The following is a 13,821-nucleotide window of genomic DNA, read 5'->3' as shown; positions in this document are numbered from 1 at the left end:
CAGAGCGTGGGAGAGAGCAGGTAGCAGGATTGGTCGGCTTCCCAAACCTGCATCCTTTGGCAGTGAATGCGGCAAGGAGACTGCGCCTACCACCTCATTGAGAAGGAGGAATGGATGGCATCATTGGTGACTATGGGCAAGTCCAAGCTGGGGCTCAGTGAGTGTCTTTTGTGTGGGGAAGGGCCAGGGGGGGGCAGGTGGCCCATACTATCCAGGTGGTCAGCTGAAACAGACCGAGTGGGTACCCAAACCCCTTCCCCCCCCTTTTTAACCTTGTGATAGCCGGCAGTCAGGGGAACAGGTTGAGTGACTACTTGTATGATCTCGCTCTGTCTCTTGCAGATCCCCCAAGTGGTGCCCAGGTGGTCCCTGATAAAACACTTCCTGCCTCCGGGGGTCGAGCTCCTCTAAAATTGGATGCTGTGGGGAGAAATTACCTAGGTCCCACTCCAAATCATTCTGTTATAGATGCATTAACAAGTTAGTAGGGAAAGAGGCCTCAGGCTTGATGAAAGATTTTTTGGCATCAGTGCAAGCGGAGATGGTGGCTACAATCCAATCTCCTTTCTCCCATCCTCACAAATTCTGCCTCCAGCTCAGGCTGGGGAGGAGCGGAGGATATGAGAGAGATAAGAAGCCAGGTTAAGTCAGATCACAGCTCTGGGGAGGAGGTAGATCTGGACCTGGGCAGCGAGGCGGTTAAAGTGGAGTTCCAGTGAAAATTAAAAAATAATAAAGCACAGTTTTCGTAGCTGCTGACTTTTACAAAAATGGACACTTTACCTGTCCCTCGATCTCTCGGTGTTCCCACCCCCCCACCCCCCGCAGCCTGTTTCACCGGCCACCCTGTGTTCCCAGCGCCGACATCTTCAGTGTGGGCACCCGGCTGTGACAGCTTGCGGCTTTACAGCTGGGTGCTCATGGCGCATGCACAAGTAGTGCTGTGCTTTGTCAATGGTTCCGTAGTCTTATGGGATCTGTCACTTGTCCTAGAAGACTACGGGGAGGGGCGAGGCAATCGCAGTGGAAGTGGGACCGGGTACCTGTCAGCTTTAGGAGTGGGAGACCAGTCCTTAAAGCTGAACTTCCCCTTTTGAGTGGAGCTCCGCTTTAAGCAAAGCAGCCATCTATTTGTCTTGGAAGACTTGGAAGGGCTCCTACAGGCAGTATATGCCACAGAAGAGATCCCTGAGACTCCCAAAGAAGCCTCCGCACCGGATAAAATGTACACGGATCTTGTCAAGGCCCACTTTAGGGTGCTTCCCTTTCACCAATTCTTAAAGGACCTAATTCTACAGGAATGGAGAGAGCCTGAAAGTAGGCTAGTAAGATCAAAAACTTGGAAACAGAGGTTCCTCTTTGAGGAGGAAGAGGAATAATTCTTCAAGCTTCCTAAACTGGATGCTGCATTGTCTCAGGTTACTAAAAGGTCTGACCTCTCCTTTGATGATTTAGGGAGCATAAGGGATCTAATGGATCGTAGGTCAAATTCCCTCCTAAAGGAAGCATGGGAGGCTAACACCTCGTCTATGGGCCTAGCCTTGGCGGCAGCATGTGTTGCCTGAAATGCAGATTTTTGGATTGAGAGACTTGCCAAACATTTGTCTCAGGGAACCAAGTCTGAAGAGGTACTAGATTCCATTTCTATCATTGGGAAGGCGGTTTCATCCCTTGCGATTGCTGTGCTGCAGCCCGTCAAGGCCTCGCCTAAAACAGCTGCGCTTATGAACTCAGCTAGGAGAGCTATTTGGGTTAAAGCATGGGAAGGGGATGTTACATCAAAAGGTAAAGTGTACGGTACCCCCTTTGGGCCAGGGCTGAACAATGTTTTGTCCAGGTCCTCTGAAAAGGCAAAATATTCCCCCTTAACCCCAAGAGGGAGAGATACAAGAGGTTTTCTCTTGGCCCCTTAGGGAAGAACTGACAAGCCAAAAAGGAACCCAGTAATAAGTGGGGTAATGGTAGGGGAAGGTGTAGGATATTGTGTATATATAGTTTGTTGAAGAGAATTTCAACTTGGGTGTTGTGTCCACCTTTGTACAAGGGTGTTAAAGATTGCAGTTTTGCCATAAACTAGAAAAGGAGTATCTATTTAACTTTTTAATTAAAATCTATGCATACAGCTGTTCTAGTCTAGACACATTGTTTGTAACAGATAAGATAAAACATGCTCATAAAACCAACAAGATTGCTCAACACTTTGGTTAATGGGAAAAGGTGTATATTAGGAAAGGTTTTTTGGTTGAGTGGGCACAGAAGTGGGACCTCTGAGGATGTCTGATTGCATGAATATTCTAAGTACCCTGCCGTCTGCCTTGTCTGTACCTCTGTCTTATGGATTGTTTCTGAGCTGATTAAATGCATCTCTCTGGAAAAGAACTATTGGACTTGTTGCTGTGGGAAAATACATTTATAAATACACTCGTCATCCTTCTTAATTATATCAATCGGCATCCTCATAATAGAAGACAACAGAAGGCAAAGTAGTAATTTGCTGTTTTCCTCACCAGGTGCCAGCACCAAAAACGTAAATTGATGCCTGGATCAGGGTAGGGGCCAGCTGTCACATTTTGTCTCCCAGTGGGAGAGCGTTTCAGACATCTGTCAGCTAGTGCAAGAAGGCTACTGTCTGGAGTTCTCATCAAGGCCTCCACAGATGATTACTCACACTCATCCTCGCCGGGATCTTTTGAAAAAGGAAGCTCTCCTGGAAGGAGTTCAGGAGCTGGCAGAGCAGAAGGTTGTAGTGCGTGTACCAAAAAGTCAACAATACCAGGATTTTATTTCCACGTGTTTGTTGTTTGCAACCCCTCAGGAAAATACTGCATAATTGTAAACCTCAGGAACCTGAACAAATTCTTGGAGTACAAGAGGATTTCCATGGATAGCATTTACTCAAAAATACTACTACTATAAAACTAATATTTGCGCAAAAATCTCCTAAAAGAGGCCTTTACAACACTGGACCTCAAGAATGCCTATTTATATGTCCCAATCCACCCGGAACATCAGGCATACTTAAGGTTTGGGATAGTAACTGGGGAAGACATGGTCCATTGGCAGTTCAGAACCCTTCCCTAGCAGAAAGTCCAAGGATTTTTACAAAAGTCCTAACTGAAGCAGTGGCTTTCCTGCACCTCCAGGGGATAACCCTGATTCCCTATTTAGATGACCTTCTAATATTTGGTCCCTTGGCTGCCCAGGTGAAGGCAGATATGGGGAAGATGATCACTGCCCTGCAGTCATTGGGCTGGATAGTAAGTGTAGAAAAATCATCACTGGAGCCAGAGCAGGTCAAAACCTTTCTGGGTTACTTGGTGGACAGAAGAGTACAAAGACGCTTCCTGCCAAGGGACAAGGTGGAGAAAATAGTCTGGACAGTGGGAGGTCTGATGCAAGCAACCTTAGGAGGTTCTAAGGGTACTAGGACTAATGTCAGAAAACATTTCCGCTATTCTATGGGTGCAATCCCACTCAAGAGACCTGCAGTTCTTCCTCCTTTCCTGCTGGGACAAAAAGAAAGAATCCCTGGACAAAAAGTTAGTCCTCACTCCATAGGTAAAATCCTCCCTAGAGTGGTGGGTAACCCCCAGTAATCTGCAAGAATTCAGGCCCTAGGCCCAATGTGACTCCCTGAAAGTCATCACAGATGCAAGCTCCTAGGGGTGGGGTGCTCACCTAGGGGAAAACAAAACACAGGGTTCTTGGAACAAGGCGATGTCAGGAAGCAGTCTACCTCAGTCGTCAGCCGATCAGGCAGGGGGATTGGAAGTTGAACCCGAACATTTGTTTTCAGGCTCTGGTTCAATGATTCTGCAGAAATAGACCTTTTTGCCAATGGCAAGAAGAGGAAGGTGAGGAGGTTCTTCTTGATATCTAGAGAGAGTGAGAGCCAGAAGGCTTTAGATGCCTTAATGCAGATCTGGCAGTTCAAGCTGGCATACACCTTTCCCCCCCTGGCTTTAATCCCGCAAGCTCTTCAGAAACTCAGCCAGTGTCAGGACCTCTCCTTCTGGACCCTGAAAACACTGTTGATTTGATAGCACCGTCTTGAAAACTTCAGATCCTTCCAGATTTTCTCTTACAGGGTCCAGCTGTGCACCTCAGACTGGCGTTCTGTCGGTTAATGGCCTGGTTAATGAGCGCCAGATCCTAAAGGGCAAGGGTTGTTTGGACAGGGTAATAGACATGCTTCTCCTAAAGCAGTAAAACCCTTGACTAGGAAAATTTACTCAAAAGTATGGATAATCTTTTATGCTTGGTGTAAACATAAACAGGTAATTTCTACCTCTGTTCCAGTAATCCTGGAGTTTCTCCAGGATGGTGTAGAAAGAGGGGTCGCAGTCAGGACCCTTCGAATGCAAATTGCAGGTTTCCGCCGTGGTATCTTACCAGGGTGCTAGAGGCTTTATTAAAGCATCCTTTTGAACCAATAGAGGAAATTTCCTTAAAGTTTTTGACCTTAAAATAGTTTATTTTTGTTGGCTATCACCACGGTCAGAAGAGTCAGGGACCTGCAAAGTTTGTCAATCAAAGAACCCTTTTTGTTCTGCCAGATAGGGTCACCCTCAGGCCAGATCCAATGTATCTACCAAAGGTAGCTTCCCTATTTAATAGGACATCGGAGATAACCTTGCCATCCTTCTGTGATAACCCTACGAATGCAAAGGAAAAGAAATATAATTGTCTTGACCTGTGGAGGTCTCCTCACCTATCTGCAAAGGGCCAAAGATTTTAGGAGATCCAACCATTTGTTAATCCTATATTCTGGACCAAGGAAGGGACTCCAAGCTTCTAAGGCTTCAGTCTCCAGGTGGATCAGGCAAAATATTGCCCTAGCTTATGAGAGTTCAGGGATTCCTGCATCAGCAAAGGTAAAAGCTCATTCATCCAGGACCATGGCTACATGCTGGGCAGAGAAAGCAGGGGCCTCCTGGGAACAGATTTGCAGTGCAGCCATCTGGTCCAGTCAAGACACCTTGAAGCATTAGCAGATTGAAGGGTTGTCACAGCAAGACTTTTAACCTTCAGCCGGAAGGTGCTATAGGCTGTGGTCTCACCCTAAGGTAGGCCTGCGGTTACTCGATTATCTTCTTAGTTGTGCCACCCTGGAAGGTGATAGGAGAAAACCAATAGTTAGACTTACTGGTAACAGTGTTTCTGGGAACCTTCCAGGATGGCAGGCCTACTTCCCACCCTGTTAAGGGGGGAGAAAACTCCTAAAAGCAGTAGGTGGTGAGTACCTATGTGGAATTATTCCCCTTGCGGACCAGTTTCGGGAGTTACTTTATTACAAACTGAGGGACAAGGGGAAGGGTGGGGACTTATAACAGCTGTAAATTGATTGTGTTTCCAGCAAAAGGAGCCTCTCATCTCTCAGGTGAGCCATCCTGGAAGGCTCCCAGAAACACAGTTACCAGTAAGTCTAACCGGTTTTTCTTCTTGATTGAGGCTGCCATGCTGCTGAAGCCCAGAGCAGTCACTTTCATAAGAACTCTCCTCTCAAAAATTATATGTCACATTCTACAATTCTGTGTGTAGCTCCAGTCTTGATTTCCTGTCTTAGCTCAGCAAGAGGGAAAGGCTGCAGCAGCTGTACAGAGCTTAGGATCACAGTGCTGCCAAGGGAGAAAGGAAGAATCAGGAAGATGAGACGCTTTGTAAGTTGAAATCTTGCTTTTGTCTCTCCCCAGAAGCAGAGTTTGGCTTGTTTCTGTTTCCTCCATCTCCTCAGCAGCATATTGTTATATTGTCAGCAAATTGACCTCTAGTGACTGCCTCACTGCTCAGTTTCTCTGCACAGTGCCGAGAATAGAAGACAACTGAGCCTGCGCAGAAAATGACGATAGAGTGAAATACTGTATTGAAACAACATAGGTATTTATTTTTAATGTTTTATTAGCCATATATGCAAAAGGAGACTGCAAGAAGCAATCTGTCAATACTTAAATTTCTGACTAAAGTTCCACTTTAAAGCAGTATTAAACTCAAAAGCAAACATTTATTATATTGTAGCTTACCCATTCTTAGATGTGATGGCTACATTTGTTTTGTTTTCTTTTTTTCGGCTTTCTTTTATTTTCCCATAGTGATCTAGCCAGTAAGTTTGTTGTTTTCAATAGAACAAACTGTCCTGCAGATGTAGCACTTACAGGGTTGGGACAAACCATTTAGCACTGTCAGGGGTGCTCACAATAATCGGCTTTTATTTATTAATGTAAAACCTTTATCCCAAAAGGAAAAACACTGTTGCTGTAACTGCTTATATAGTGTGAGCTGGAGTTTGGCTTCAATTTGTTCATGTATCTGAATCTACAATCACATCTAACACTCCCTTCACCCCAGACTGACAATCCTTCTGGCCAAAGGTGCCCCTGTGTTCCTTCACCCAGGGGGAAAAAGCCTAAAAAGAAAACCAATGCAGCCACCACATCTATTGATTAGTAAACTGCAATATTATGGTTTTAGATTTAATAGTGCTTAAAGTGCTGGTGTGTTTTTAAAGGGTAAGCTGCCATAACACGATGATAAATTTACTCCAGATGTTTACACAACTGACACAATTCTGTTCAGGATTGCACAAAAAAGCCCCACTGCAAATCTTTAGCTAAATTAAAGGAAAATGGATTTGTGGTGGACAAGCAACTTTCTTCCACTATTAACAGAAGTACTTGCACATGATTTCAACTGGTGTGTTTTAAAGGAAGTGTAGCCAAAGTTTTTTTTAGCATCACGTCTTCTGAGGATCATGAGAGTGCACTTATTTCTTGTCCCAGGTTCTGCAGGAATCCCAACAATGTCAGGATCTGCCCAGATGCCTGACCAGAAGCTGACTCAGCTAACAGCCACTCCTGACCTCTGCACAGCACGGTGCTCCAGTGAGCACTGAAGGGGCTGTGCATTGAGCAAGTGACTTGAAGTCACCAGCTGTCTGAAGACCCAAGATCAGCGGTCCTTGATTACTCAATTCTCAGTGTAGAGCCGTCTGGGGACAGCTGCAGCATCAGATCAATGCTGCAGCCACCTAGATGAGTATGTATGTTTTTTTGTGAACCCATAGTTCTCTTTTGAAGACTAATTGCAACTTAGCCACTGCAATACCGTTATGTTTCTTCATTTCCAAAAAAAACTATTGCAAAAAATCACAATGAGGTATTTATTTTTTAAAAAGGGGCAATTTCAGGTCTGTTTTGTAATGTCCTGGAATTTTAGTTGATATTTTTTAACAAAAAGTAAGATTGTTTTTTTTTTCTCTCAAAATGTTTAGTCTTTCACCTTTAGGTCTCAATTACACTTGTTTGGTGACGTAAAAAATGCATGGCTGAGCTGCATTTTAGCTGCTCGCCATTCACTCCACCTTAGGCTGTAAAGGCAGTGGAGAAGGGAGTACATATGCTGCAACCGCAATGCTTCACTGACCCATTAAACTGCACGATTACGATACCATACTTCCTCACTGCCTTTTTAATGCCCTCTGGAAAGCAAGAGGGAAACCCACCAAAAAAAAGCTCTATCTGTTTAGCAAATGCTATAATCTTTTGAGTACAGTGTAGCATTATCAAGTATTGGCAGTCAAAGTATCACAGCACTGACAAATGGCCTGAAAAGGAAAGTCATGTAATGTGCTGGTATTGAGCAAAAATGGCAAAATTTATATTAAAATATTCCAAAATGCACACATATTTAATACAAATAAAATAGTAGACACATAGTTAATATATTTGTGTAGGGTCATATTGTTTTATTTCCTAAATATATGAATATGTTTTTTCACCATTTCCTAGCAATGATGCACTTCTGAAGCTATTTGCCAAGCTTCATGAGCCACAACCACAGAATGACAGTGGGATGGTAACCTTAATGCTCTACACATCTCAAGATTGCAGTTATGAGGTAAACAACCTATTTATTTGCAATCTTATTTATTTCTTATTTTATACTGCTATAATAGATCTGTTAATGTTGAAAAGATAATTTGCATTCCCAAGTTTCACATAAAACTTAAAGTGAAACTTATATAAATGCATGAAAGTGAAATAATTAAAATACATGTTTAAAGTATACACATTAAGTTGCCTGTGTCTAAAGTTTTTTTTTTTTTTTTTTTGCAAATGTGTAACCGAATGCCTTGGGGAATCTTACCTCTGGGCTTACTCTATACAATTCTTGACTTTCAGATAGTCAAGCACCCAAAATATAATTATGTAAAGAGTGTACTTCTCATTTGGCATAATGATCTTTAGAGAAGCATGTGCATTTTGGTGTTGGTAAGTTTATGATTTAATGTAAGCGAACAATGATGCCCTTTTCTGAATAGTTTAAATTGCAATAATTTGAATTGCATAAAATATAGAACAAAAAGCACCAGACCATTGATAAACTACAACACAGAAGGACAGTTTTATTGATGCAAAGTTCATTAAGAAGGCAATATATTTCAAAGGTTATAGGGGACTACCTTAGGACTATGCAGCATGGAAATACAAAAAATTGCAATAAATACAGTGAGGAACAGAAGTATTTGAACACCCTGCGATTTTGCAAGTTCTCCCACTTAGAAATCATGGAGGGGTCTGAAATTCACATTGTAGGTGCATTTCCACTCTGAGAGACAGAATTAAAATAAAAAAAAAAAATTCAGGAAATCACATTGTATGATTTTTAAAGAATTTATTTGTCTTGCACTGCTGAACATAAGTATTTGAACACCTGAGAAAATCAGTGTTATTTGGTACAGAAGCCTTTGTTTGCAATTACAAAGGTCAAGCGTTTCCTGTAGTTCTTGACCAGGTTTGCACACACTGCAACAGGGATTTTGGCCCACTCCTCCACGCAGATCTCCTCTAGATCTGTCAGGTTTCGGGGTTGTCACTGAACAACACAGAGTTTCAGCTCCCTCCAAAGATGTTCTATTGGATTTAGGTCTGGAGACTGGCTAGGCCACTCCAGAACCTTGATATGCTTTTTACGGAGCCACTCCTTGGTTATCCTGGCTGTGTGCTTCGGGTCGTTGTCATGTTGGAAGACCCAGCCACGACCCATCTTCAATGCTCTGACTGAGGGAAGGAGGTTGTTGCTCAAAATCTCACAATAAATGGCCCCATTCATCCTCACCCTAATTACAGTGCAGTCGTCCCGTCCCCTTTGCAGAAAAGCACCCCCAAAGCATGATGTTACCACCCCCATGCTTCACAGTAGGGATGGTTTTCTTGGGATGCAACTCATCCTTTTTCCTCCAAACATGACGAGTGAAGTTTAAACCAAAAAGTTCTACTTTGTCATCTGACCACATGACTTTCTCCCATGCCTCCTCTGGATCATCCAGATGGTCATTGGCAAACTTCAGACAGGCCTGGACATGTGATGACTTGAGCAGGGGAACCTTCCGTGCAATGCATGATTTGAAACAATGATGGCCTAGTGTTCTACCGACAGTGACCTTTGAAACTGTGGTCCCAGCTCTCTTCAGGTCATTGACCAGCTCCTCCCTTGTAGTTCTGGGCTGATTCCTCACCTTTCTTATCAGTGATACCCCACGAGGTGAGATCTTGCATGGAGCCCCAGTCCGAGGGAGACTGACAGTCGTCTTTAGCCTCTTCCATTTTCTAACAATTGCTCCAACAGTTGATCTATTTTCACCAAGCTGCTTGGCAATTACCCCGTAGCCCTTTCCAGCCTTGTGGAGGTCCACAATTTTGTCTCTGGTGCCTTTTGATAGCTCTTTGATCTTGCCCATAGTAGTAGTTGGCGTCTGACTGACTGTGGGGTGGACAGGTGTCTTTAAAGAGCTCAGACAGGTGCTACTAAGTTAGATTAATGAGTGGAGTTGAGGTGGACTTTTTAAAGGCACAATAACAGGTCTTTGAGAGCCAGAATTCTTGCTGTTTCTTAGGTGTTCAAATACTTATGTTCAGCAGTGCAAGACAAATAAATTCTTTAAAAATCATACAATGTGCTTTCCTGAATTTTTTTTTTTTAAATTCTGATTGGGAATGCACTTACAATGTGAATTTCAGACCCCCTCCATGATTTCTAAGTGGGAGAACTTGCAAGATCGCAGGGTGTTCAAATACTTCTGTTCCTCACTGTATGTTCCAATTTAATTAAAATCAACATACAGAGTAACATCACAAAACTGCAGAAATTAAAATTGGTCATTCCAGCATTGTTATACAGTTTGTTGAAATTGCTAGGTGAAAAAATGCTAATAGTAATATTGTTAAAGTAGAACTAAAGGCAAATGTTTTTACATTTTGGATAAAGGAAGGGAGGGTTATAACCTGTCAGTTTTTTTCCTGTGTGTCAGAATAGGAAGATTTCCCTTAATTTCCCGTCCCATAGCTGAAACAGGAAGTGAGAGGAAATCCCTCCAAAGTGATGAAATTAATGGTTGTCAATGGGGTTACCATATCTAGTGTCACTATTGGAAGATTTCCACTCTGTTATTATTCTGGAGACAATCCAAAATTTGGGATTTTCTTTTACCTTCACTTTTGATGAAATCAGTAAACAGGACAAATAAGGAGGGTGAATCTCCCTAACAGGAGCACAGACAGCATTAAAAACACGAGGTGACCTAATCCCTCTATACTCTATCCAAAACTTTAAAAAAATAAAATGTTTTGCCTTTGGTTATATTTTAAAGCAGGGGTCTCCAAACTTTATAAACTAAGAGCCAGTTTACTGTCCTTCAGACTTGAGAGGGGCCGGACTGTGGCTATTGGGAGAAGAAAATGTCCTGGCATCAGTGGGTGAGTGAATAAACAATGCCTCATAATTGGTATTAACGGTAGATATAGTGCCCCATCACTGGTATCAATGGGAGGAAAAATTTCCCATTGTTTGTGTCTGTGGGAGGAGTAGTGTCCCATTGTTGGCATGAGTGGGAGGAATAGTGCCCCATCATTACTGTCAGTGGGAGGAATAGTGCCCCATCATTACTGCCACTGGGAGGAATAGTGCCCCATCATTACTGTCAGTGGGAGGAATAGTGCCCTATAATTGCTGTCAGTAGGAGGAATAGTGCCCTATCATTGGTTTCAGTAGGAGGAATACTCCATTATTGGTGTCAGTGGAAGGAATAGTGCCCCATCATTGGTGTGAGTGGGCGGAATAGTGCCCCATCATTGGTGTCAGTGGAAGGAATAGTGCTCCATTGTTGGTATCGGGAACGATGCCCTACTGTTGCTGATGGTGGGGGGAATAATACCCCAAGGGCCAGATAAAAGCAAGCAAAGGGCTGCATCTGGCCGCAGTTTGGAGACCACTGCTTTAAAGGATAAGTACACCTTTTAGTAAAAAAGTATAAATGCACATTTTTTTCCAGGTGAGAAAGAAATTGTTAATTTATTATTTTTGTTAATTTATTATTTTGTCTACAGGAGCCTGTAAAGCACTGCACCAGTGATCAGCAGATCTCTGGTGCCCTGCAGGTCTACTGCAGATCTGTCAGTATATCTGCTTGCTTGCCCGTACAGCATGTAGGAGCAAGCAGATATACTGACAAGAAAAATAAATGAATTACCACGGCGCTCCACATATCCGTTGTAGTTCAGTGAGGACTACATGCCGACAACTGCTAAGGCTATCAGGACTTGCAGTCTCTCATTCCCAGAGGACTGTGAATAAGTGACATGGCCGGTCAGATGGAGAAGATCCCCTGCTTGCTGTCAAAGCGTGGGCCTATCTGATCGTAACATGTTACACCTGAATATAGATGTAACATGTTACGAAAGGTGAACTTATCCTTTAAGGTTTGTGTCAAAGCAATAGACATGTTATAACATAGTTGCCCAACTCACAAATTAATTTTAAAATAGGTTTGTAAATTACTGACATAAATGCAATTTGTATTTTACTGTCAGAAGTCTGCTGTGATATGTTAAAATATTTTATTCTCCATCATTTCTTGCAATTATGAGTTATATTTTTATGTATTACAAGAGTGTTTCTCAACCTTTTTCAGTCAAGGCAGCCTTTAAAATTCTGCACAATCTCCAGGTGTCCCATTCTAACATTTAAAAAAAAAAAACTAAACTAATAGTTTTACATGATGCAGGAACACACTTAGGACACCCATTAAAGGCGGTTTATTCTTTCATAGCAAATGCACCTTTGCATATTGGTACTGACTAATAATCCAGTGTTTCTCTTCTCCCTCACTCAGCAAATGTGACCCCAGTGTTAATGGAGTGGCGCAGAGGTGGAGTAAACAAGGATGCTGTGTTGGCATCTGATGCCCTTCTCAACCAATGACATCATTGGTTGTTAGTGTGCTGGTGGCTATTAGGTTGTAATGCTGTACAATGAAAACCTGTGGCTTTGTGCAAAGTTCAGGCTTGATCCAGCCGCTGGCTTTACAATTTTTGGACAATTTTTTTTTTTGGACAATTTTTAGGAATTTTGCCAAGGCATTCCTCAAGAAACCTGAAGGCACCCTGGTTGAAAGAGGCTGTATTACAGTATTTGCACATACAGTGGCAAATATTATTTGATGCCCTGCAGATTTTGTACATTTGCCCACTTACAAAGAAATAAAGGGTCTATCATTTTTTATCATATGTGATTTTAAATGATAGAGGACAGAATATCAACAAAAAATCCAGAAAAAACACATGATACAAATGTTATAAATTTGCGTTGCAGTTCAGTGAGTAAAATAAGTCTTTGATCCCCAAGCAAAAAATTACTAAGTGTAGAAGCCCTTGTTGGTAAGCATGGAGGTAAGATGTTTCTTGTAGTTATCAGGTTTGCACACATCTAAGGAGGGATTTTGGTCCACTCTCCTTTACAGGTCTTCTCTAAATCCTTAAGGTTTCTTGGCTTTCGCTTGGAGTTTTTGGGTCCCCCTATAGTCATTCACAACCAAGCAACACTCATTTTCTCCCACATTTGAATGGGGATGAGGGTGTATGGGATGCCCAAGGAACTGTAGAAACTTGAAGACAAACTCCTTAGCAACTATGTACAGATGTAGACAAAAAAATAATTAAAATCTCTCCTTTTATAGAGTTCTCCAGCCCTTCTGGTGTACCACCTCAGATGAATCCTCCTCTTCCCCCAGCTGCCTGAGGGAATCCCTGGGCAAGGGGACCCAGAAACTGCCACTTTTGCAAAGCAGCCCCATATGAGAAGCTAGTTGGGTTTGCCATCTGACTGCCCTCTCCCCTTATCTGGCCCAGGTGGTGTAGGATTACTCACTCAGTCCTCTCCTGTGAGCTTAGTGGGTTGGTGGCTGCCTTCAGGCCTTACGCTGGGCTGGCTCTTTCCCTTCTCCACAGGTATTCTTCTCTCAGGGGATGGTGAGGCTGAGAGATCCTCTTCTCCTGCCTGCAGGTAGGCCCTTCTCCTGGGCCTCCTTCTAGCCTCCTCACTCCATCTTCCATCCGACACTGAGCACTTTCTGATCAGGCTCTCTCATACAAAAGGGCTGGCCTGACCCCATGCCAAGTTTCCTGCTTGGGGATTGGTCAGAGTCGCTTGGGTATGCAGATCAGCCCCTCCTCACCCCCACCCACTGCATTCTAGAAACTTCTCAAGCTTCTAGAGTGGGGGGGGGGGATCAGGGATCTGACCTAAAAAAAAACCTGACTGATTTATAACAGGCTGCTATCCAGCCTCTTAACTAAAAAACCTAGCTAACTAAAGGGGAGCTACACAAATGTGTTTTAAATGCTGGTATTTAGGGGATGTTTATCCATGTTGATTTTTAGAATTACTTTTATGAAATAAATTGGAACCCAGTATTACCTTATAGCCCTGGGTCTTCTATAACCTCCATAACACATTGAATGTTTAATAAACTTTCTGACTTGGCTTTAC

The 13,821-nt window shown here is 42.9% G+C and overlaps 1 protein-coding gene and 1 pseudogene across 2 annotated transcripts in view; both read left to right on the top strand.

The window, feature by feature from the left end:
- The window catches only part of PGAP1 (post-GPI attachment to proteins inositol deacylase 1), a 446,717-nt gene that overhangs the window by 356,534 nt on the left and 76,362 nt on the right, over positions 1 to 13,821 (top strand). For both annotated transcript variants that reach the window (XM_089692689.1, XM_089692690.1), the window contains one exon: positions 7,785 to 7,893. In XM_089692689.1, coding sequence (XP_089548815.1) covers positions 7,785 to 7,893 — 109 coding nt within the window. Of the gene's footprint in view, positions 1 to 7,784; positions 7,894 to 13,821 lie in introns of those variants that run through there.
- On the top strand, positions 67 to 4,209 carry LOC149449836 (uncharacterized; annotated as a pseudogene).

Source organism: Staurois parvus, unplaced genomic scaffold, assembly GCF_062004578.1.
Source record: "Staurois parvus isolate SC_StPar_1 unplaced genomic scaffold, SC_StPar_1.0 ptg000601l, whole genome shotgun sequence".
Lineage (NCBI taxonomy): Eukaryota > Metazoa > Chordata > Amphibia > Anura > Ranidae > Staurois > Staurois parvus.
This window is presented reverse-complemented; position numbering and strand designations above follow the sequence as displayed.